This window comes from Oppia nitens, unplaced genomic scaffold (assembly GCF_028296485.1).
Source record: "Oppia nitens isolate AA-2021 unplaced genomic scaffold, nextdenovo-longstitch-racon4-pilon3 scaffold2_pilon_pilon_pilon, whole genome shotgun sequence".
Lineage (NCBI taxonomy): Eukaryota > Metazoa > Arthropoda > Arachnida > Sarcoptiformes > Oppiidae > Oppia > Oppia nitens.
In genome coordinates this window covers 4,100,578-4,125,855 of record NW_026533210.1, presented here as the reverse complement: position 1 = coordinate 4,125,855, position 25,278 = coordinate 4,100,578, and the positions used below count along the sequence as shown (strand labels likewise).

At 23.9% G+C, this 25,278-nt stretch overlaps 9 protein-coding genes across 9 annotated transcripts; 5 read left to right on the top strand and 4 right to left on the bottom strand.

Annotated features, from left to right (window-relative positions):
* The first annotated feature begins 388 nt into the window (after positions 1 to 388).
* On the top strand, positions 389 to 4,938 carry LOC128955707 (pantetheinase-like). The gene is made up of 6 exons (XM_054301378.1): positions 389 to 410; positions 461 to 751; positions 3,654 to 3,805; positions 3,867 to 4,358; positions 4,410 to 4,479; positions 4,601 to 4,938. Exons 1-6 carry the CDS (start codon positions 389 to 391, stop codon positions 4,936 to 4,938), a joined length of 1,365 nt encoding a protein of 454 aa, XP_054157353.1.
* Positions 4,939 to 6,060: 1,122 nt separating this feature from the next.
* On the bottom strand, positions 6,061 to 6,908 carry LOC128956139 (uncharacterized). The gene is made up of 4 exons (XM_054301821.1): positions 6,783 to 6,908; positions 6,660 to 6,718; positions 6,372 to 6,596; positions 6,061 to 6,303 (listed from the first exon to the last, which is right to left on the bottom strand). Exons 1-4 carry the CDS (start codon positions 6,884 to 6,886, stop codon positions 6,143 to 6,145), a joined length of 549 nt encoding a protein of 182 aa, XP_054157796.1. The 5' UTR covers positions 6,887 to 6,908; the 3' UTR covers positions 6,061 to 6,142.
* A 1,210-nt stretch (positions 6,909 to 8,118) lies between these two features.
* LOC128955394 (uncharacterized) lies at positions 8,119 to 9,537 on the top strand. Its single transcript, XM_054301062.1, has 5 exons — positions 8,119 to 8,245; positions 8,307 to 8,623; positions 8,696 to 8,897; positions 8,960 to 9,261; positions 9,331 to 9,537. Exons 1-5 carry the CDS (start codon positions 8,154 to 8,156, stop codon positions 9,492 to 9,494), a joined length of 1,077 nt encoding a protein of 358 aa, XP_054157037.1. The 5' UTR covers positions 8,119 to 8,153; the 3' UTR covers positions 9,495 to 9,537.
* Positions 9,538 to 10,485: 948 nt separating this feature from the next.
* On the bottom strand, positions 10,486 to 11,334 carry LOC128955162 (uncharacterized). The gene is made up of 4 exons (XM_054300805.1): positions 11,170 to 11,334; positions 11,051 to 11,109; positions 10,765 to 10,989; positions 10,486 to 10,704 (listed from the first exon to the last, which is right to left on the bottom strand). Exons 1-4 carry the CDS (start codon positions 11,271 to 11,273, stop codon positions 10,547 to 10,549), a joined length of 546 nt encoding a protein of 181 aa, XP_054156780.1. The 5' UTR covers positions 11,274 to 11,334; the 3' UTR covers positions 10,486 to 10,546.
* A 1,295-nt stretch (positions 11,335 to 12,629) lies between these two features.
* On the top strand, positions 12,630 to 13,992 carry LOC128955160 (uncharacterized). Its single transcript, XM_054300803.1, has 5 exons — positions 12,630 to 12,723; positions 12,785 to 13,101; positions 13,171 to 13,372; positions 13,434 to 13,735; positions 13,800 to 13,992. Exons 1-5 carry the CDS (start codon positions 12,632 to 12,634, stop codon positions 13,961 to 13,963), a joined length of 1,077 nt encoding a protein of 358 aa, XP_054156778.1. The 5' UTR covers positions 12,630 to 12,631; the 3' UTR covers positions 13,964 to 13,992.
* Positions 13,993 to 14,847: 855 nt separating this feature from the next.
* LOC128955161 (uncharacterized) lies at positions 14,848 to 15,695 on the bottom strand. Its single transcript, XM_054300804.1, has 4 exons — positions 15,503 to 15,695; positions 15,384 to 15,442; positions 15,104 to 15,328; positions 14,848 to 15,043 (listed from the first exon to the last, which is right to left on the bottom strand). Exons 1-4 carry the CDS (start codon positions 15,604 to 15,606, stop codon positions 14,883 to 14,885), a joined length of 549 nt encoding a protein of 182 aa, XP_054156779.1. The 5' UTR covers positions 15,607 to 15,695; the 3' UTR covers positions 14,848 to 14,882.
* A 1,169-nt stretch (positions 15,696 to 16,864) lies between these two features.
* Positions 16,865 to 18,357, top strand: LOC128955410 (uncharacterized). The gene is made up of 5 exons (XM_054301078.1): positions 16,865 to 17,042; positions 17,107 to 17,423; positions 17,496 to 17,700; positions 17,767 to 18,071; positions 18,135 to 18,357. The coding sequence occupies exons 1-5, from the start codon at positions 16,951 to 16,953 to the stop codon at positions 18,296 to 18,298; spliced, it is 1,083 nt and encodes a 360-aa protein (XP_054157053.1). The 5' UTR covers positions 16,865 to 16,950; the 3' UTR covers positions 18,299 to 18,357.
* Positions 18,358 to 19,691: 1,334 nt separating this feature from the next.
* On the top strand, positions 19,692 to 20,785 carry LOC128955706 (ninjurin-A-like). The gene is made up of 5 exons (XM_054301377.1): positions 19,692 to 19,751; positions 19,843 to 19,909; positions 20,106 to 20,142; positions 20,219 to 20,306; positions 20,603 to 20,785. The coding sequence occupies exons 1-5, from the start codon at positions 19,692 to 19,694 to the stop codon at positions 20,783 to 20,785; spliced, it is 435 nt and encodes a 144-aa protein (XP_054157352.1).
* A 1,310-nt stretch (positions 20,786 to 22,095) lies between these two features.
* On the bottom strand, positions 22,096 to 24,632 carry LOC128955705 (organic cation/carnitine transporter 2-like). The gene is made up of 6 exons (XM_054301376.1): positions 24,505 to 24,632; positions 24,004 to 24,310; positions 23,827 to 23,930; positions 22,809 to 22,938; positions 22,208 to 22,624; positions 22,096 to 22,128 (listed from the first exon to the last, which is right to left on the bottom strand). The coding sequence occupies exons 1-6, from the start codon at positions 24,630 to 24,632 to the stop codon at positions 22,096 to 22,098; spliced, it is 1,119 nt and encodes a 372-aa protein (XP_054157351.1).
* Positions 24,633 to 25,278: the final 646 nt, after the last annotated feature.

Below are 25,278 nucleotides of genomic sequence, written 5' to 3'. Positions count from 1 at the left end.
CTCAGGTATTAAATGGATGAATTTTTTCAAAATTATAATTATACTATTAGATTATATTACTTTTTTTAATAATTTAATTTATAAATATCTAATCAATAAATAATCTATTCTATAGGTAGTATAGGAAGTGGTATATATTCGGGTGAAAACGGTCCCATAATATTTACCGATCAAAATAATAGAAACGGAAAGTTACTCATTGCTGACATACCGGTTAAGAGTGACAACAGTAGAGCTTCGTGTTTGACAACCAAACCGTTTAACAAAACCATAACATTTGATGAAATCAAAATTACAAGTGATTACAATCCACTTCTTATTTATCCATCAAAAGATATCGCATTCGTTCAATTGAAAGCTCAAAACGACTCATTAAATGTATGTAATAATGGTTTTTGCTGTCAATTGTCGTATTCATTGGTCAACCCGTCATTCGGTGACGAATCGTATTGGCTTATAGTTGCCAATCGGTCAGCTGAACAGGGAATTACGGGATTGGCCGATGAAACATGTGGTATCACCAGATGTGACGATAATACATGTGCTACTTATGCAACCAAATCTGATAAAGCGATATTTAAATCAATCAAATTGAGCGCACAATTCAAGACTAACTATACCTACCCGAGCGTTACGGCCAACGAATTGTCATTAGTTCCGAAACAGTATTGGAGTTATAAAAGTGAACGTAAAATAGGAACCGAAGTGAACCTATCGGTCACTGATTTCCCACATCCTATAGTATCTGTTGGTTTGTTTGGTCGGGTATTTAATCGTGATATACCCGACTAACTCTTATTTATTATTCTTATTCTTATTGTGATATTTGACTAATTTTTGTTTATTTAATTTAATTTAATGTAAATTATAATATAATTTGTAGTATTTAATAATTTTGTTATAATCGCATTGATATCGATTGCTAGTACACACTATTAATAAATTTTATTAAACTTTAAAAATTATTTATAATAATTAATACAATAATAATTACAATAAATAAAAAGTAAAATTTAAATATTTCACATATTATAAATAATAATTAAATGTGACATTCAAAATACATTAATTTAATATTGATTTAATAGTTTTAAATATGTTATATACTTTTAGTCCTTATAATTATAAAATTACGTTATAATAATAATAGCACTTATAAATAGAAATAATAAATATAACAAAAAATGAGATATTAATTATATTAATTATAAAAATAAAAAGTCAAAGAAAAATTGTCAATTAAATAATTATTTTTATTTATTAAATTATAGCAAACAATTGATATATATGTATGTAATACTATGTATCATTGTTTTTGGTGTAGTGTATATACAGTAACTCTAATGATAATTTATTTAATAATTAATATAATATAATATAGTTGTGGTGATTGATATTAGATTTAATAATAAATTTTTAATAAATTACTATATTTAAAAAAATAATATAATTAGTGATTTGAGTTTTAGCGCCGACAAGAAAATCCGTCTTTACTTTGTGTTTATTAACTAATAGTCAGACAAATAATAATGTATTTATTATTAATTTATTAGAAACAAACAAACAAACTGTTATACAGGTATTTCATTGATTGTTATGTAATTAATTAAATCAAATGTACTGAATATTGTATGTAATTATTAGTAGTAAAGAAATAATATAATAACAATGATTTATAAATTGTATTATAGAGTAATAGTATTTGCTATTAAGTATTTGCTAACATTTTTACAGTACACTTAGGGTAAGGTATACTATTATCTATTAAAATATATCTAGTACAATTAGATAATTTAGAAATTAATTAAAAACATGTTACTAATGTTATAGTTAATAAAATTATAATAACAATATAATGTAATTTTAATTACTACCAAAATTATATAAATACTTAAATAGTTAATTAATGTTCAATTGTATAAATTTAACTTATAAAACTATAGCTTAAGTTAACATAAGTTCTTTGAGTGATAATTTTACATTTAAAAATTGTAAAAAATTATTTTGTTACAATTATTATTTATTAAAACTATCAATAGTTAATAATGGTGAAAATAAATTCATTAAGTGTATTAAATTTTTATATAACAATTATATTAATAACAGGGTTGCTAAAGGTTTTCGATTTCAGGGGGAGGGTATAGGGGGAGGTAAAATGGCAAAATTTTCGAAAAAGCTTGGGGGTATAGGGGGGGTGAACATTTTTTATTGCATTTTTAAACGACAATTTTTGCCAAATTTGAGTAAATTCCCACTAAATTCCCATTAAATTCCATTTAAATTCCCACTAAATTCCCTATAAATTCCCAATAAATTCTCAATAAATTCCCAATAAATTCCCAATAAATTCCCAATAAATTCCCAATTAATTCCCAATAAATTCCCAATAAATTCCCAATAAATTCCCAATAAATTCCCAATAAATTCCCTATAAATTCGCAATAAATTAACTAATAAAAATATTCTCAATTTAATTTCTCAATACTCAAAATGTTTTCTAAATATTAAGAATTGCATAAATATATATATAACTATTATAATTATAATTATCAAATAAAAATATTATTGTCTTAAAAAAAAGTTATTAATTAAAAAATTAATGATATAGTACTGTATTTATTATAACGTTTTAATAATAATAATAATAAAAATAAAATTGGCAGAAATAATTATTAATTAGTTCTTAATAATTAATTTAATTTAAGAATATATCTTTTTATAGTATTTTATATTGAACCATAACTAAAATTTTAATATAAAGATTCTAAATTCCCACTAATTCCTTATAAATTTCCATTATATTCACATTAATTCCTTATAAATTCTTAAAAAATTTCCACTAAATTATCTATAAATTAACTAATAAAAATATTTCCAACTTAATTCTCAATACTCAAAATGTTATTTTAAATATTCATTTTTACAAAAATATAAAAAATAAAGAAATGCATAAATATATAACTATAATTATGATAATTAATTAAAAATACAATTATTTAGTTTTAAAAATTGATTTTAATTAAAAAATTAATGATATAAATTATTACTGTTTATTATAACGTCTTAATAATAATGTCAGAAATAATTATTAAATAACTAAATAATTAATTTAAGAATATTTTTTTATATAATACTTCATATTGAACCATAAATAACACATTTTAATAAAAAGTTTAAAAATATTAAAATATAATAATTTGTTTTCGACTTTTAATATGAAATAATATATATATATATATATATTTATAAAGATCTAAAAATAAAATAAAATATATTTAATTATTTTTTTTGAAAATTGGTGGGAATTTATTAGGGAATTTATTTTCCTTGTGGAGTGCCCCAACTAGTGTAAATAATGTTAAATTGATGTAATTAAGTATTTTTATATATTTATTTTCTATACATAAGCGATTAATTTATATTAAAACTATTATAAATATAAATATTTATTTTTCTGTTTAATATAAAATTTTACATAGCTGAAAAAATTTTCGGCGCCTTCGGCGAAAATTGGTAGGGGCCCCCTAACTTTTTGGCTTCAGACCAGGGGGGTAAAAGCCAAAATTTCTCGATCTCAGGGGGGGTAAGACGTCTTACCCTACCCTACCCCCCCCTTTAGCAACCCTGATTAATAATAAATCATAATTATTCAGTAATATGTGAGCCATCTATTGGTGCCGATTGTTTCAGAGCAGCCGTCTATGAGGGACCGATTCTGGGAAATTCAATGGTAGACAAACCATACGAAATCATAAATAAAAATCTACTGTTTTTCAAACAAGTGGCCAACAAAGCCAAACAATATGTAAGATTAATAATGTTAATAAAATTAATAATAAAATTATTAATTATATTAAATTATATAGGGTTCAAATATATTAGTATTTCCCGAATATGGTCTAATAGATCCACCCTATAATCGCACCATTTTATCCACTGTTACTGAAAAAATACCGGATCCCAGAAAAGGTGTTTATAATGGATGTGATAAACGAGATAAATCGCTGCATATAACTGTAGCCCTGAGCTGTTTGGCTAAAGACAATGATATTTATATTGTTGCCGATTATGGCGATCGAATAGATTGCAATGTAATCACCGATAAAAACTGTCCTAAAGATGGTTATTATCTGTACAACACTGCCGTTGCATTTGATCCAAATGGTTTAATAGTAGCAAAATATCATAAAAGACATCTATTCAGACTCGGGGAACAAATTTACTATAACTATCCGCCAACTGTAGAGTTTAGCTATTTTGATACACCATTTGGTAGAATAGGAATCATGATATGCTTTGATCAAGTATGGTGTGATTCCGGCACTGGACTTGTGTCCAAATATGGTATTAATACAATGGCATACCCAACATAGTGGGGCGATGTACTACCTTTTGCTTCGGCCAAACAGATTCACGAAGGATGGGCTGTCAATAATCGGATTAATTTTTTAGCAGCTAATATACTCAAACTTTCTATAGGTATTAATATTTAATTAGTTATAATAGCTAATTACTAATTACTTAATATCTATACAGTATTTTTAATACAATATTAAATAGATATAATTTTATTTATTTTAATATTGTTATCAATATATAGGATCTATAGGAAGTGGTATATATTCGGGTGAAAACGGTCCCATAATATTTAMYGATCAAAATAATAGAAACGGAAAGTTACTCATTGCTGATATACCGGTTAAGAGTGACAACAGTAGAGCTTCGTGTTTGACAACCAAACAGTTTAACAAAACCATAACATTTGATGAAATCAAAGTTAGCGGTCATTACAAACCATATCTAATATATCCAACAAAAGATATCGCATTCGTTCAATTGAAAGATCAAAACGACTCATTAAATGTATGTAATAATGGTTTTTGCTGTCAATTGTCGTATTCATTGGTCAACCCGTCATTCGGTGACGAATCGTATTAGCTTATAGTTGCCAATCGGTCGGCACAACAGGGAATAGTAGGATTGGCTGATGAAACATGTGGTATCACCAAATGTAACGATAATACCTGTGCAACTTATGCAACCAAATCTGATAAAGCGATATTTAAATCAATCAAATTGAGTGCACAATTCACGACTAACTATACCTACCCGAGCGTAACAGCCAATGACTTTTCATTAGTTTCAAAACATTATTGGAGTTATAAAAGTGATCGTAAAATAGGTACCGAAGTTAGCCGACAGTATTTCCCACATCCTATAGTATCTGTTGGTCTGTATGGCCGTCCATTTGATTGCGATATACCCCACTAACCGATTAAAGACAGCCCATTGTCTATTAATAATAATTTTAAACCATGAAATTATGGTATAAGTAAGTGGTTTTGAATGGAGAATAACATTATTGAATCAAATTTAAAATAATTTATTTATTAATATAAACTTTACATTAAATTATTGAGGTTTTAACTTTTTTGTGTATTTATAAATAAAGATTATATTTAATAATATTAGATTAAATATTCAAATTAAAAAAAATATTTTATATTTATGATACTCTACTACTTTTTAAAAAAAAATCTGTAAAAAATTATAGAAATTATTTTTCAAAAGTTATTTTAATAAAATTATTACATTTATAAATTTTATTTAGTTTTTTCTCAATATTTTGTGATTTTCTATGAATAGTCTCTTATACAGTATATGAATAAATATTGATCGGCATTTGAGATCACATACTATAATATATTAGGTTTTAATTTCTATATTAACCGCTCTGTTATCAAAAACATCATAATTTATATTATCGACACCAATGATTCAAATGTATAAAAATTAATTTATTACTAATCAATAAAATTAATCTTAACTTTTTAATTTTTAACTTCTGATTTTTTTATTTAAACTAAATTATATTATTAAAGTATTAAAGTATATATAAATTTATTAATTAACACTTTTATAATTTTAAATAATTTTGAAATTCGATTACTTTAATAATAATTTAAGATTAGTTTAATTGATTATTAATCGATTAATGATGTATATATTTATTTATACCAATAAATGATAAAGTATTATAATTTTTTAGTAAACTTTATTTATTTAAATTATTAATTATTTTTTTAATAAATTATTCTAACAATGATAATACAATTAAAAGTTTAAATTATATTTTTAAAAATTAATAATTTATTTTGGTTTTGGCGCCGACAACAAAACCACCAATAAGTCCGGACTCGACTTTTCCAACTTTATCGACAACTACTTGTGCACCGGTAGCTGAGCCGTGAGCTATCAATACACCTGTTTCGTCATCACTTAAATGTTTATGTGTTTTAAGATCTGTTTAAAATGTGTTAAATTTTTTTAATTATTATATCAACTAAATTGGATTAAATAATTAATATTACTTTTATCGTAAATATTTTTAAGGAAAGGATCGACAGGTTTGTTGTCGGAATCGAGCGGTCCATTCAATGCCGTATATCTCTGTCCGCCATAAACGGCGGCTCCGCCTAAATGTTGTGTCAAAAGCTCCAGTTTTTGACCATTCCTTTCGGCATTCAGTTTGAGAGTGCCTTCAAATGAAAGAATTACTTTCAATGAATCGGAAGAATTGGCGGACAAATGATGACCTGTTGTTAGAAATGGTATTAATTATTATTAAAATTACTTTACAAATGATTTAATACACTAACCATTAGTTAATTGAAGAAGAAATTCATGTGATTTGCTGTCCGCTAGACTTGGATTTAATCTTTAAATAATATTTAACTTAATTATTAATTTAATAATTTTTATATATAATAATTATAACTTACAATTGAAGGAAATTCTGTGCCAACGCTTCCAACTGTGGATCAGTTGTGCCGAAAACTGCTGTCATTACTGATAATAGAATAAATATATTGGAAATTGCAGACATTGTTTACTATTAAATCTAATTAAATATTATGAAAAATATATATTAATATAAATATATTTTAATTGTAATGACAATATGTTTAGTTGAGTTTCTTTATATACTTTTTTATAATTATGTAACACTAGTTATAATCAAGAAACTTGTAAAATAAATTTCATTGTTATTGTGAATATGAAATTTTTATCACAATATTTTAATTTGCTAAGTAATTATTTCAATGAGAAATAATTTTAAAATAAAACTATAACATATGATAAAATAATATACGTAACTAAAATTTATGCTCTATTTTATAACTATAATTGATAATAATATAATTAGAAATTTATCTATTAATTGTTAATATCTTAATATATATTTCAAAAATATTATGTAATTTAAATTTGTTTTTTTACTTTTACGTACATCTAGGTCGCAGCAAACTTTCATAAATTATTAATCTATTAAGTAATATAAGATAATTTTTAAACTTATGTTAAAAACATATGATTCATAATTAGAGTGACTAAAATAAAGTGTTATTTTATAAATTTTTTGAAAATATAGTTTACAATTTATTTTTATAAATGTAACATAATATTTAATATTGTAATAATAAATAATCAAAATCTATTTAATTAAAAACACTGTGATATAACTAAATTTGGAAAATTATTTACGATATTATTTTAGTGAAAGACATAAGTATTTATTTTAAATTAATTGTTTGAAAAACAACTCCAATAAGATAAAGGTTTAAACATATTTGATAAAAATGTTTAATATTATATACAAATATATTTTTTAATATTATAAATAAAATTTTTATTTTATAAACTTTTCAAAATATTTGTATTGTTTTTATAATTTTACAAAACTTTAATAATATATTTATATAGTAAAAACAAATAAAAATTGCTGTTTTTGGTAACTCTACTTATATAAGTATTACTAAAACATAAATAGTTAACAATGTTTTTTGTTTACCTCTCATTGGTATTACGTACTAAAAATTTATCACAATAAAAAAACATAAGTTTATTAATCTATAATATATTGTATAAGTATTTATCATTTTTTAATATACTGTATTTTTTACTTTAATTTTATCAATTTTTTCAATTAAATATTGCAATACTTAGATCAATACTACATATATTGTAGATAAATAATACGTATATAAAGATTTGAAATATGGATTTAAATTCATTATAAATAAATCTTATTAAAGATTTTCGAAAACAAATAAAATATTAATATTAAATATTTTTTTATTTAAAACAGTAAAATGAAATCAATTGTATGTCTATTACTGGTCTCTGCATTAGCACTGACTTCAGGCAATGATTTAGAAGAGACCGCAAAAAATGTTATTTCAAAGTAATATAAATTCATATAATTTTTTAATAATTTTTTAATTATTTTACTAATTATTTTACAGAATTCATGGCTCATTTGGTGGACAAAACCAATTGAATGCATTTCTCGATAAATCCAAGACATTAGAGACACCAAACAATGATGCGATCAACAAAAAAGATGGTATTCTTGTCGCTGAAGGTATCGGTAGTATTGGAGGTACGTCTGTAATAGTGGCCAGAGGTCGGCGCAGTGTTGCCGTATCGACACAGTATGGTTTGGGTGCCGGTGTTTTGGCCGGTATTTCGGGTAAACATCACTCAAATGCATTGAATGCAACTGAAGATGAATTGAGAAAAAAAGAAATGACTTCAATTCAAAAACCATTTTATGACAAATGTATGCATTATTTGTTAATTAAATAACTTAATTAAGTTATTATAATAATAATAATAATTTTTATAACATTAGTTGTTCAGCCAATTGTCGATAAGAAATCCAAATCAGATAAAGCATTTGTTTTGGTTGAAGGGCTGAGAGGACAGGAAAATGTATGGATTAATCAAAACAATGAATTAGACGTCAAATCTATTTCTGGTTTTGCTTTGGGAATCCTAACCACTGTTTCACAGAAAAATAATTTGGAAGAAACCGCTGATAATGTTATATCAAAGTATGATTTTAATTAATATTAATAATTTGTTATTGAAATTAACCTATTAATTAATTTCATAGTATTGACACTCATTTTGGTGGAAAAAGTGGACAAAACTCATTACAAGTCAGAGATTTTATCCATGATTTAGACAACAAATCACATAAAAAGTCACAAAAGGGTTATTATGGAGAGGGTGTCGGAGCAGGAGGTGTACTCTCAATACAAGTATATTACGACAACAAAAATGTGAATATTAGTAGTTTGTATGGTTTAGAAGCCGGAGCTTTGATTGGATATAAGGCTGAACATAACAGTGCCGACAATAATGAGGATAAAGAGTCAACAATTAAACAAATGAGTGAAACATTATATGATAAATGTATGAAAAATATTATTAATTCGTTATTTTTATAAATTTTAATAATTAATTAAATCTTTTTTATAATAGACGTGAAATCAATAGCCGATAAAAAAGGATCGGAAGGTATACTGTTTGTTGCGGGCGGTGAAGGAAAGGGCGAGTCATTGGTTGCCACTCGTGACGGATACTTAGCTACCGGTGCTTTGAGTGGATTTAAATTGGGTTCTCTCACTAAAGTCCAATCGAAATAATTAATATATAAATTTTATTAAATATTTATACTTTAACTTATTTATAATAAATTATTTTATGTTAATTTTGAACTAAAAATTATTCTTTAATACTTTATATTATTTTTAAAATAATTTATATTATGTAATGTATAACCTTAAACGTATTGGCTTATAGTTGCCAATGTCAAAAACAATGAAAAATAAACTATTGTTTCAAATGAAGTTTTAATATTAGAAATTTAATTTATAAAAACCAATTGATAATACTAGAAATATTCTCATCCGAACACTTTATCCAAATTAAATAATAATTTTATTTTTATAAATTACGGTATCAAATGACTCATTACAGACAAAATAAATTCAATTTTTGTCATATGAGGTAACAGTAATTACTCTAAATTTTTAACTTAAATATAATAATTTTTTGTGAGTACTTTGGGCGCCATTATCTGAAGAGATATCAAAATTTTAATATATATTAATAATAGTATTGATAATAATAGTATGAAAGCAATCGTATAATAAACTGTAGTAATTTTGTTTGTAAATGATTTTGTGTTTATATTTAATCCAAATCTTCCAAAACATTCAATAAAATGCAGACATAAAGACATATAGAATTAGGAGTTCGTGAATATAATTTTTTTACCGCTTTTTTTATAAATTGTAAATTAAATTAAAATGTTAATATAGTAAAAGTAAATATTTTAATATATTACAAATCTGCTTTAATTTATAAATTTAATAACTAATTAAATTTTTTTAAAACAATATTAATTATACGATTTTAGTTTTATTGTTTAAATTATATGATAATAAATAGAATAGTATTAATATAACTGGTATGTAAATTTATATTATTATACAATTTATAATTATAGTATAAATTTAATATTTTTAATAAACCAATATTAATTTATATGATTTCAGAAATCATAATTTTAGAACTTTTAATAATCACATAAATATATAGAAATTACAATTTAATTTGTTTTTATTAATTCATTATTTAAATATAATTATTATAAAGCATATAAGATTATTAAGATAAATAATTAGAAATCAAATTAATTATTGACTTTAGTTTTAGAGCCGACAACAAAACCAGCGACAACTCCGGACTCGAGTTTATGTTTGTCAACCACTACTTGAGCACCGGTAGCTGAACCGTGAGCTATCAATACACCTGTTTCGTCATCTCTTAAATGTTTATGTGTGTTGATATCTGTTTGCAATTCAATAATTAGTAAATTATATTAAAAAATTATTAAATAATAAGTATTACTTTTATCGTAAATATTTTTAAGGAAGGGATCGACAGGTTTGTTGTCCCTATCGAGCGGTCCATTCAATGCCGTATATCTCTGTCCGCCATAAACGGCGGCTCCGCCTAAATATTGTGACGAAAGCACCAGTTTTTGACCATTTCTTTCGGCATTCAGTTTGAGAGTGCCTTCAAATGAAAGAATGACTTTCAATGAGTCCGAAGAATTGGCAGATAATTGATGGCCTGTTTTTAGACAAAAGCAATAGTTATTATCACATAATATTACGAGTGATTTGAAACAAACCGTTAACTAATTGAAGAAGAAATTCATGCGATTTACTATCGACTCCACTCGGGTTTAGTCTTTGAAAAATACAAATAAATTAACTATAAATATAAATAATTTATTACTAAATAATTTACAATTGAAGGAACTTCTGTGACAACGCTTCCAACTGTGGATCAGTTGTGGCAAAGACTACAGTCAATGCAGACAATATAAGAAAAGCATTGAATATAACTGACATTTTTAAAATTAATTTTAATAAATCTTTTTTTAAAAATAATTTAATAAAATTTTCTTTTCTGAATTGTATTCGTTTTTAACTCTACTTTATATACAATTTTTAAATTACTGGCTAATAGTCTTATCAATAAATAAAACAATTTCATAATTATTTTGAAAGATGATAACAAAATGTATTTATTTTTTAGAAAATAATATTAAAGTATATTACTGTATACTAAACTTAATAGTTTAAATTTGTCAGATAATTAAAAATTTATAAATTATTGTAAGATTTATTTAAACAAAAAGATAAGTATTACAAGTTTGGCACAAATATTATATTATAATACCTGAGTATTTCAGTACAAAAAGTATTTTATGACATTTTGTTTAAGTTTACTTACACTATGGTCCAAACTTTTAGATAATTTGTAAAAAAACAAATGATTCATCGATACAATTATAGTATTATATTAGTATTAATATTATAGTTTTTTTATCTTATCTGAGTGTAATGTTGAACTTATACAGTATAAGTTATAAATTATTAATTTGTAATATACTATTATATATTAAACACTATTGTTCTAATAATAATAATCAGTATTAAAATAATAAATAAAAATAATTTAATCTAGGCTTACCAATTAAAGTTTTTAAAAACCCAATAATTTCATAATTATTTTTTTGTATCTCATCTATAAATTTAAAAAAAATCTTTATTTAATGTTTAGTCTAAAGTAATAATAATATTTATAAATTTTGCTAATTGTTTTTATTTTAAGTTGTTTTATATCTAGAAATAATTAGAAATAACAATAAAAAATATTCATGTCTGTATAGTAATCTGAATAGTGATTTTTGATCATTTTAGGGCTATCCCTCTATCTATTATAATTTATGTTTATTATGTTTAATACCCACAAATAAAATTGTTAATAATTATAATAATAAATATAATAATTATTTTAAACTTTTTTTGGATTATAACTAGAGGTAGTATATTCATTAAATTATATCTGATTCAATATACTCTTTATTAAATTTAAATACTATATTAAAGATAAATATAAACTTAGACTTATACTATAAACTTTATAAATACAAACAGAACCCGTGTCAATGGTCACTCTAATTTATAACATATTAAAACATGTATTATTTAAAATATGTACCCAATAAGTAAATTATAACAATATATTACATAAATATTTTGCAATCTTTAATACTGTAATTGAAAGATAAATTTTGAAAAAGTATATAAAGACTTTAAAAATATATATATTATAAAAATAAATATTATTTAAAATATTAATTTAAAACTAATATTATAATTTAATAACTTTTAAATTTATACTAATTTTATTTAAATATAAAATGAAATCAATTGTATGTCTATTACTGGTCTCTACATTAGCACTGACTTCAGGCAATGATTTAGAAGAGACCGCAAAAAGTGTTATTTCAAAGTAATATAAATTCATATAATTTTTTAATAATTTTTTAATTATTTTACTAATTATTTTACAGAATTCATGGCTCATTTGGTGGACAAAACCAATTGAATGCATTTCTCGATAAATCCAAGTCATTAAAGACACCAAACAATGATGAGATCAACAAAAAAGATGGTATTCTTGTAGCCGAAGGTATCGGCAGTATTGGCGGGACGTCTGTAATAGTGGCCAGAGGTCGGCGCAGTGTTGCCGTATCGACACAGTATGGTTTGGGTGCCGGTGTTTTGGCCGGTATTTCGGGTAAACATCACTCAAATGCATTGAATGCAACTGAAGACGAATTGAGAAAACAAGAAATGACTTCAATTCAAAAACCATTTTATGATAAATGTATGCATTATTTGTTAATTAAATAATTTAATTAAGTTATTATAATAATAATAATTTTTATAACATTAGTTGTTCAGCCAATCGTCGATAAGAAATCCAAATCAGATAAAGCATTTGTTTTGGTTGAAGGGCTGAGAGGACAGGAAAATGTATGGATTAATCAAAACAATGAATTAGACGTCAAATCTATTTCTGGTTTTGCTTTGGGAATCCTAACCACTGTTTCACATAAAAATAATTTGGAAGAAACCGCTGATAATGTTATATCAAAGTATGCTTTTAATTAATATTAATAATTCAATTCATTTTAAATAAAATAATTTATTTCATAGTATTGGCGCTCATTTTGGTGGAAAAAGTGGACAAAACTCATTAAAAGTCAGAGATTTTATCCATGATTTAGACAACAAATCACATAAAAAGTCACAAAAGGGTTATTATGGAGAGGGTGTCGGAGCAGGAGGTGTACTCTCTATACAAGTATATTACGACAACAAAAATGTGAATATTAGTAGTTTGTATGGTTTAGAAGCCGGAGCTTTGATTGGCTATAAGGCTGAACATAACAGTGCCGACAATAACAAGGATAAAGAGTCAACAATTAAACAAATGAGTGAAACATTATATTATAAATGTATGAAAAATATTATTAATTTTTAGAAACTTTAATAATGAATTTATTTATTTATTTTTAATAGACGTGAAATCAATAGCCGATAAAAAAGGATCGGAAGGTATACTGTTTGTTGCGGGCGGTGAAGGAAAGGGTGAGTCATTGGTTGCCACTCGTGACGGATACTTAGCTACCGGTGCTTTGAGTGGATTTAAATTGGGTTCTCTCACTAAAGTCCAATCGAAATAATTAATTATATTTAAATACATTTATATAAAACATTATTATATCAAATTAAATATAAAAATTGATTTTTTTAAATAAAAATTTATATTTTTTAAATTACCATAATTAGCTAATAATCATTATAGATAATTTTTATTTGTTTGAATTAGTTTAAATATCATTTATAAATAAAATAATTTATTATATTTAAGTTTATCTAACTAACATAAAATAAATAATTAATTTACAATAATTATAATGACTATAATTACAAATTATAATTTAAGATTTTATAAAATTATTTTATAATAGTAATAAAAATAAACTAATAACTATTGCAAAAACACATATAATAAAAATACTTAACAACTGAAATTCATAATTAATATCTATTAATATATATTGTTTTATTACTGTATTGTTAATTAGTATAACTTACTATATTATTAGTTTAATTATTTTACAGCACAATAATAGTAATATAAATTGATGATTTATAGATAATGAAATTAAGAAGCAATAATTTTATAACAATAAAAACAATAGAAATACAAATTAATTGATTATTTTATAATAAAAATGTATTATTTATTAAATGCTCTTCAATTAAATTTTTAATATGATAATATATATTTTTTATTCAAATTAGATTTAATTTTATAATATTAAGAGATAATTTTACTTAAAGTATAGTATAAAATACTGTATTTTAGTACAATACAATATAAAATTATTAATTTACACTTTTATACTTTTATATATACTTTTGAAATTTGATTACTTTACTAATAATTTAAAATTAGTTTAATTAATTATCTATTAATAAATGAAAAAGTATTAGCATTTTTTATTAAACTATATTTATTTAAATAATTAATTATTTTTTAATAAATTATTTTAACAGTAATAATAAAATAAATAGTTTAAATCATATTTTTAAAAATTAATAATTTATTTTGGTTTTAGCACCGACAACAAAACCACCAATAAGTCCGGATTCGATTTTTCCAACTTTATCGACAACTACTTGTGCACCGGTAGCTGAGCCGTGAGCTATCAATACACCTGTTTCGTCATCACTTAAATGTTTATGTGTTTTAAGATCTGTTGAAAATTTTAATAAAAGTTAATTTTATATCAATTTAATTTAATTCTTAACATTACTTTTATCGTAAATATTCTTAAGGAAGGGATCGATAGGTTTGTTGTCGCTATCGAGCGGTCCATTCAATGCCGTATATCTCTGTCCGCCATAAACGGCGGCTCCGCCTAAATATTGTGTCGAAAGCACCAGTTTTTGACCATTTCTTTCGGCATTCAGTTTGAGAGTGCCTTCAAATGAAAGAATTACTTTCAATGAATCGGAAGAATTGGCGGACAAATGACGGCCTATTTTCATATAAATTAGTGATTAAAGAAAACCAATAGATTTCATGAAACAAACCATTAGTTAATTGAAGAAGAAATTCATGTGATTTGCTGTCGACTCCACTCGGGTTTAGTCTTAGAAAAAAACAAATAAATTAACTATAAATACAAATAATTTATTAATAATTAGCTTACAATTGAAGGAAATTCTGTGACAACGCTTCCAACTGTGGATCAGTTGTGGCAAAGACCACAGTCATTGTAGACAATATAAATAAAACATTGAATATAACTGACATTTTTATTAATTTAATAAAATCTTTATTAATATTTTAATAATAGTTAGTATTTTCTCAAATTAATTGTTTATATTTTGTCCAATTGTTTTCAGTTTATATACAATTTCAAATCACTGGCCTATTACTCTTTCTAATCATTTAATGGCATAATTTCATTATTTATTTGTAATAATTAAAATATCTAGATAATAATAATATAAAATAATATAATATAAAATAATATAATATAAAATAGAAATTATGAGATAATTAAAAACATGTACATTATTAGTATAAGATTTAATTAAAACAGTAATAAATTATTACAATAAAATATATATAAATAGGTGTATAATATCTATGTTTTTATGTTTCATTAATACAGTAGTAGTTTGTAATATCAAGTTTACGTACATTTAGGTCGTCTTAAACATTGAGATAAGTTATAAAAAACAAATAAAATGATTCATCGATTTAATTAAAGATTTATTGATATCATATATTATGTTAATAAACAACTGATATTAATTAATTGCACTAGGTAATAATAATCATGCTGAAATAATAACAATAATAATGATATAATAATGATAATAATTATAATAGTACTTGTATTAACTTATCATTATAGACAAAAACAGTTTTATTTGTTTTATTTACCGTAAAATCGTGTTTTATTTCCCATATGAAATTGAAAAAAAAATGAAAAATAACATTTTCATACGTTAAAAAACTTGCATTTTTTACCACACCTGGTAAATTAAACGAGTCAGTGGGAAAAAGCAAAATTGGAGGAATAGGAAACTGTAATAACCGATAATTAACAATAATATATTAAAACAGGTATATTTAGATATTACCGGTCATTAATTAATTAGTTATAACAGTGTTTAACAATAAATGATATTTGTATACATTTACAGTATTTTTATATATTATAAATCGGTAAATAGATTACATATTCAAAGGGTTTGAAACAACTAGAGACGTCCAAATACAAGGGGTGGGACATATTGAATATATATAAAAAACAGGGGGCGGAAATTATTATTGAAAGTAAAAATCTATATTTTTCATATGGTAAAAAACCATGACTTTTCATTATTCCCCATGACTTTGACATTTCCATATGGGAGAGATAACACAATTTAACGGTAAGTATATAAAATATTTAATAACCTGTAAATATTAGCAATATATTACATATAAATTTTGTAATCATAAAATCTATAATTTGAAAAGGTATATAAGCAATAATAACTTTAATTAAATTATAATAAGTAAATCTACAAATTTTCAATAATTTAATTCTAAAAACTAATATTTATTTTTATTATTAATATTAATAAATTAAATTTTTATAAAATGAAATCAATTGTATGTTTATTACTAGTCTCTACATTAGCACTGACTTCAGGCAATGAATTAGAAGAGACCGCAAAAAGTGTTATTTCAAAGTAATTATTATTATTTTTTTCCAAATTAATAATTTTATATATAAATTAAAAATTAATTTAACAGAATTCACGGTTCATTTGGTGGACAAAACCAATTGAATGCATTTCTCGATAAATCCAAGACATTAGAGACACCAAACAATGATTTGGTCAGAAAAAGTGATGGCATTCTTGTGGCCGAAGGTATCGGTAGTATTGGAGCGACGTCTGTAATAGTGGCCAGAGGTCGACAAAGTGTCGCCGTATCGACACAGTATGGTTTAGGTGCCGGGGTTTTGGCCAGTGTTTCGGTTGATTATCATTCAAATGCTTTGAATGCAACCGACACTGAATTGAGAAAACGACAAATGATTTCTATGAAGAAACCGTTTTATGACAAATGTATTTAATATTATATTATTTATGTGAATATATCTGATATTTATTATTAACAATAATTTTCAATGACTTCAGATGTACAGCCAATTGTCGACAAAAAATCCAAATCAGATCAAACAGTTGTTGTTGTGGTTGAAAATGTGAATAACGAGGAAAATGTTTGGTTTAACGATAATATGGAAATAAACATTAAAGCCGTTTCTGGTTTTGTTTTGGGAACCGTTACCACTGTTTCATTAAATAATGATTTGAATGAAACTGCTAATCATATGCTCTCAAAGTATAAAATTGTTTATTTTAATTTAAAAAATCATATTTAAAAATATATTTTTATATAATATAATAGTATTGACTGTCAATTTGGAGGAAAGAAAGGACAAAACAATTTGAAAACTAATGATTTTATTCATAATTTGAACAATAATTCTAATAAGAAATCTCAAAATTCTGGATATTATGGAGTGGGTGTCGGAGCCGGAGGTGTCCTATCAATACAAGTATATAACGGCAATAATAATGTGAATATTAGCAGTCTGTATGGATTAAGAGCTGTTGGATTAAGCGGTTATAAGTCTGAACATAACAGTGCTCTCAGTAATGAAAATAAAGAGTTAAAAGCAAAACAAATGAGTCAAACACTATCTAACAAATGTATGTAAAAGAAAATAATTTATATAATTTATATTTACTAATATTATATTTGATTTATTTTAGATGTAAATCCAATAACTGATAAAAAAGGATCTCTTGGTATACTATTTGCCGCTGAGGGCGAAGCAAAGGGTGAGGCATTGGTGGCCACTCGTGACGGATACTTAGCTTCCGGTACTTACGGTGCCTTTCAATTGGGTGCTCTCACAGATGTTTCGACTAAATAACTTAAATTATTTTATTTATCTTAAATAAGTTAAAATATTACTATAATTATAAAATATAGATAAATTATAATATAAAAAAATTTAATAATAAAAAAAATATTACGGAAATTAATAAATTTCTATAATAATCTTATAATTTATTTTATTATAAAATTATATTTTTGTATACATAAGAAAAATATTTTTATACTAGAGATACGAATCTAATAAAAATGATATAATATTTCAATATTATTGCTTATTGTTTGAGACATTTTAACACTACTACTGTAAATAAAATTATTTATTCCTATAGTAACCAAATTGTTTTGAATCACAACAAATAATATAATTGCAATAATAGTTTCAATTGATCCAAAATTCACAAGAAATAAATATCATTAATTGCATAAATATTATAGTTATAGCTCTAAATGAAATTAATTATGTTTTTCTGGTTATTTTAGTAATAATATATATATAATTAATAAATATTTATAAGAATATTCTTAAGTTAACAGAAATTTTCATTTTTCTCCGACCAAATGATGTCAACTATACGGCCATTTGAGGTAAATCTATGTATAAATTAATGTCATGTTTTTAATTAAAACTTTTAATATATATATAATTTTTTATAATTATTAGCTAATAATGTTGTTTATTAATTGATGTTTACTTTTATAACAAACTCTATTGTAAATACACTAATATTCAAAAATCCATTTAATTGCTGAATAGATGAAACACATTATATAGCATTTAATCGCTATATAAACTAAAGATAAGTGTTATCACTCACTCAAATGAAACCATAAATCCAATTATAATATTGTATTTGCTATTTAAAGTTTACCAACAAATTGCTATTTATTGTATACAAAACTAATTGAATGTGTGCTCCAAATATTTTTACTATTAGAGCGGATAATAAAACACACAAAAATAATATGTATATAAATTTATACACAGTATTAGTAATATATCTAAACTTTGCAATTGTTTATCATTGAAAAACAATCAAAAGTAATGTTAATGATTTTATATTTTATACATTATGTTTGAATTTAAGTCCCAATTCACTCATTTGATAATCTTTTTTTAAAGGCAAACAAGTTTTATGATTGGGTTAGTAATAAATGTTAGTAATACTAACTAAATATACTGTAAATAGTAATTCAAAAACTAGTTTTTAGTTTTTCATTCAATTTCTGTCACAATTGTTGTTTTCATTTGTGAATTGAATTTACACACAGGTGTTAACCAATTATAGTAACAGTAATAATGTAATCATGTTTTATATGGACTTGAAAATTTGTGTGTTATTAATCTAAACTAAAAAAATCACTATATATTAGTCATAATTGTAAAATTGTTGATTAAAAAAAATATTTTTAAAAATAAAATTAATGCAATGTCTGAGACAACCGTACGATACAACAAAAGTGACCAAAATGTTGAAAATGAAGTTTCAGTAAATAATATTAATAATGTGTTGTATTATTATATTTATTATATTATTTGTATTAAACTTATTAAATATTATTGTTTATATTTTTTAAAAGGGTAATCTAAAAGTTGGTAACCAATTGGATGCCAATGTCTACGCCACAAAAAAGACAATTGCCCAGGGTATTTATTATTTTTTTATTGCAATTATTTAAATTTTAGATAAATTAATAATAAATTTTATAATAATAATATAATACAGTATTTTTGTTGTAATTATTATATGAATTAAATAATAAATTTTCAATAGGATATGTCCTAAAATTTTAATATTATTTTTTTTATATAATACGGTATCTAATATTTAAATAAATTGTAGGTATGCTTGATGTGGCTCTATTGACAGCAAATGCCAGGTATTTATTTCCTTGAAAATCTAAGCAAATGTTAATTACATTTTAAATATAATGATTATTGTTTATTATTTTTAAGTCAATTAAAGTATTGCCTTCAATTGGGTACAAAAAGTAAATTTTATTATTTTATGGTTACATTAATTAGCTCGTCTATCATATTACAGGTAAAAATTTTTTTAATCATTATTAAGTTACTTTAGTTTATAATTAAAATAGTGACAATAACATTAAAAATTTGTTGATATAATGTATATTTATAACTAATTCATAATATTCATATAATTATATATATATGTTGCATAATTATAAATATAAGTCATAAATACAATAGTACTCTATTATAATGTAAATTATATGTTATATAATTTTATTTAAGATTATAATAAAATAGATATACTCTTTAGTATAAATTTTTAAAAAACAATTTATTTATAAAATACCCAAATATTTAATATAATAGATAAGTTTAGGAGTGGCTATAATATTGAAGTCCCGGTTCAACATAAATAAAGATCATCACCAAAGAAGTGCTGAATTTTATAACAATACTATAGTTTGGATTGTTTTTGTCATAACTGTTATTAATATAATAATATCGGCGTTTGGTTTTGATTTGAATCAACCGAGTGCTCCGATTAAATAAAATTAAATATTTAGCAAATTTATTATGTATTTAATAGACAGTATTATTATATTAGTTATATTTCTTTAGTTAATATTTTTAGATTATTTATTTCATCAAATCAAACGTACAATTTATAAAATAATAATAATTACATAAATTATATAATGAAAATTTTATTTATTAAATAAATATACTATACATAAAACAATGTTATTGTTATTTATTTTATATTGATATTATTAAATAATTAAAAAAATTATTAAAATTTACGTTACATTTAAATTTATTATTATAGGTATTGGTTGGTGGTATATTTGTATTTGTTGGTTATATTAACTTTAATGATGAAAAGCGTCAAAAAAATTTAAATCTAATGAACAATTTGGCCACAATTTTTGTCTTTGCCATCACTATTGTTAATATATTGATTGCCGGCTTTGGCTTTAATAATGACAGTGTATTCAAGTAAGACAACTGCAACATATTATGTATAATAAATTTAATAAAATGATAAAAATTAATTATTTTTTTTACTATTAAAGTTTTCCAGTTCAATAAATATTTTATGTGTGTCTTTATAATTAAAAATAAAATTATTGTCCATAATTCAAATGCTTGATTAGATATATTTTATGATTGGATTTTTATTAACATAAATTAATTGTTGTTTATATGATATTGTTTTTGTTGTGATTTAGAAAAGCTCAAACTATTGTTAAATTATGTAAACTATTTTTTATATAATGTTTTTATATTTATGATATTTTATGTCTAGTTGTTGCATATGTTTATTTTTTTATATAAATATTTATTTACAATAGATATGATATTAGTTAAAAAAAACAATTTTATATTCATGTTAAACATTATTTTTTATAAATAAAATGATTAGTAAATAATAAGATTATAAATAATTAGTAAAATTATATATTTAGTAACAAATTAAACAAAACTCAAGTATTGGACACGTATTGCATTTGTTGTCAACTGTTGTCGAGTCCGTCGATCTCATTGATCGACCATTTGCTCAATGATTTAAATACATAGCTCTTGAGGTCGCACCTCCTCTTGGCTAATGTCCAGTACTTCATATCATTCAGTAGTCTCTCAGAGTCGGCAAAACTTTGCGGCATATTTTCTCTCAGTGTTTCCATTAGAAAAGTGGCCAAAAAGCCGGTTATTAGGGCTATTCCCGCTGTGATAGCCAAACACCACCATTCAATATCATAATTATCCTTTAAAAATACATATTTTATAGCTCTTAAAATGATTTTATATATACTAAATTTGGTTTACAATATTAAAGATGTTTGTGATGACCATAACGGCTAGTCTGGCCAATGAAAGAGTAGCGGCCAATGCTGAGCACCGGAAAGATGTCGGACTGGACTCAATAACCAACAAACATGTTGTCATAAATAGGCCGGTGTTTAGCATTACGCCAAACAGTGATATCCAGAATCTAATCTCTGAAGTATTGGTTGGCCAAAGGCTAAGTACTGTCACTCCTATCAGTGAAATGATCAATGAGTTTGTCAGTCGTCTACCGGTGCGTCTCTGTATCAAAAACCACGTGACGAGTATCGGCAGCAATCTTAGCGACGACCAAATGATATCATTGAGAAGTATATCCTGTTTAGCGAAAACATAGCGATGTTTGTTAAAGATATGTTGACTCATGAAATTGATGACAAAACTGAGTGATAATATAAATAATGTCTGAAACAGTGTCGTCTCTTTCAGAAATTTTATCACTAATTTGTGGATCCGTTTCAGTGGCGACTCTTTTAGTATAATTGCTTGCAATATCTCTTCTTCATCTACCGGTTCATCACTTGTAACTGGTTTTCCTATTTTCTGTTTAAAAAAAAATAATAATAATATAATAAACTAAAACAAAACTAATATATAACTACAATTAACTAAAATAAAAGATACCTAATATACAAATGTACTAAATTAATTATTTTTATTTAAAATAATTAAGTCTTAATAATTTATATAGCAATCAAATATGCCATCAAATAAAATCAATGTAAACCTGAACTTGCATTGAAAGTAAGTCCTCATCAATTAATTGATTATTTATTTGCATTATTTGCTTAAACGTTGTCTCAACCAAATTGTATTTGTTTTTTATTATTAACCATTGAAGCGATTCCGGTGTCCATCTAAACAAATAGGCAAACAAACAAATAAATAAATAATTAGTTTACTTTATATTCAATTATTAATTGCAAATAGAAAATGCAATATAAATATTAGTTTTAAATGTTGAGACGTTTTTTTATTGTTGATTAAAAAAATTAATTAGATATTAATGAAAATTTCAAGTGAAAAGTAAAATCAATATTTGCGTGTTTAGATAAATAAACAAATATATAAAAAGTTTATTTTGTTATTTGCCTTAAAGTAACCAAAATCAATGGTATCGTTAAACCAATATTAAAGATAGTCATCCAAATCCAGTGAGGAATCAAATAAATAATGATTGTATGTATGGTTGCGCCCAATGATAGGCCAATCCATACCATCGCCAGAGATTTGGCTCTGTCTTTAGGGCACTGAAACTCTATTACTAATAATTTATGGGATATTAAACAAACAAACAATATTAAGATAAATGTTTATAATAATCATATAAAGCGTTGTATTATATATATACTGTATATAATAATTTTCAATTAACAGTTTAAAAATATTAATATTTTATATTTACTTAATATACAAACAATTAGATGACTGTATGGATAAGTTAGACCAATAGTGAACTGACAAACTAGAAATATATAGTAATTTTGTAATATTATCGGCGATAATATTGATGCGATAAGACTGGTTAACTGTAGTGATATATAGCTGACTTTGCGGCCATACCTACGAGAAAAGGGTTGCATTTCTAAAGATTAATATACTATTCAGTATTATATTACTACTGTATATAAAAAAATTTTATACAACTTAATCATTATATAAATAGATAACATTTCTATTGACTTATTAGTTGATCACTAAATTCATTGATCAAATTATTCTTACAATATTAGTAAATGACTTACAAGTCGGCAATCAATCCAAACAGAGGAGTACCACATATCGATCCAACTGTTCTTATAAATGGTATAACATTGAACTTATGGCTATTTTCGCATACAATATCAAACTATATGAATAACATAAATAACAAATCTAATTAACAAATTGAAGTAAAATACAAACAAACAAAAAACAGTTACCTTCATAACAAAACTATCCCAATACTGACTTCTATCGTAAAGCCATCCCCTATTGCATGGCTTAACCGATAGCTTTTTGTGACATTTAGTTTGGTTTACGGGAGGTAGTCGTAGCTCATTGAGCACCTGTTGGTAGTCTATGTCAAACATTAGACAAGTGTCTCGTACTGCTCGTTGTTGGTGACCATTGATGCCACTGTTGGTCGCCTGAATGACCACTGGCCGTATAAGTCTGTGCTGTTCGCCGTGCGAAAAGTTGGCCAATTCGGGTACAGCGCACCAATGGTCAGGCATTAGCTTAAAATGACTGTTCCGTAAATTCATCGTAAATTAAAAAACAAACAGAAAAAACAAATATTTATTATTAAACATTATATGATATTATTGATTATCGCTTATAATATTAAATTTAAGATTTATAGATTGTTAATAAAAAAAATATAAAAATAAATAATTTGATTTTATATGAAAAATCAATAAAATCAATATATTAATATTTACATAATATTGTGATGAAATGCTGAGACAATCGACACGGGTATCAACAAAGCGACCAAACATTTCTGATATCTGCCAAAACCTCCGACCTCTTCAATAATGTCCTCATATTCAGCATATCTCGTGTCCATATTGTTTACACAATTGATTAGTAAATATTGTATTTATTTTTTTAATTTAAATAAATATATATACATATATATATATCAAAAAATAAAATATTGTGAAAACAGTGTTAATAATAACAACAATTTTATTATTTAACTTTTACAAAGTTTTTTTTATGATTTCAATTCTAACTTATTATTATTATTATTATTTGTATTACTACTGTATATACTGTATTGTGTTTTTGTCTAAATACATATAAGGAATGAGACTAAAAAAAATATTGCAAATAATTTGGTTGTTCATCCCATTCAACACATTGTCTTCAATTTTATGATATATTATTATTATTATTATTATTATAACTTTAATTACAGGTAATAATCAGCAGCTTTCAAATAAATACCTAATTAAATGTTAAGATATTGTTTTTTTTCTTTACAATTGAAATAAATGGCCAAATATTGTCCTTCAAATACAATATATATGACGAGTCCTTCGAGAGCACCGTTTGTTTTTCATGAATCAATTGGTCACGACTTACGGCCATAAAACAAGTTTTTATGAACAATATATTGACTATTATTTAAATTTATATAATCTTAAGTTTAAAAAGCAGTTAAATGTTTGTATTTTAATATATTTACAATATTTTTAAAAGTGTAAACA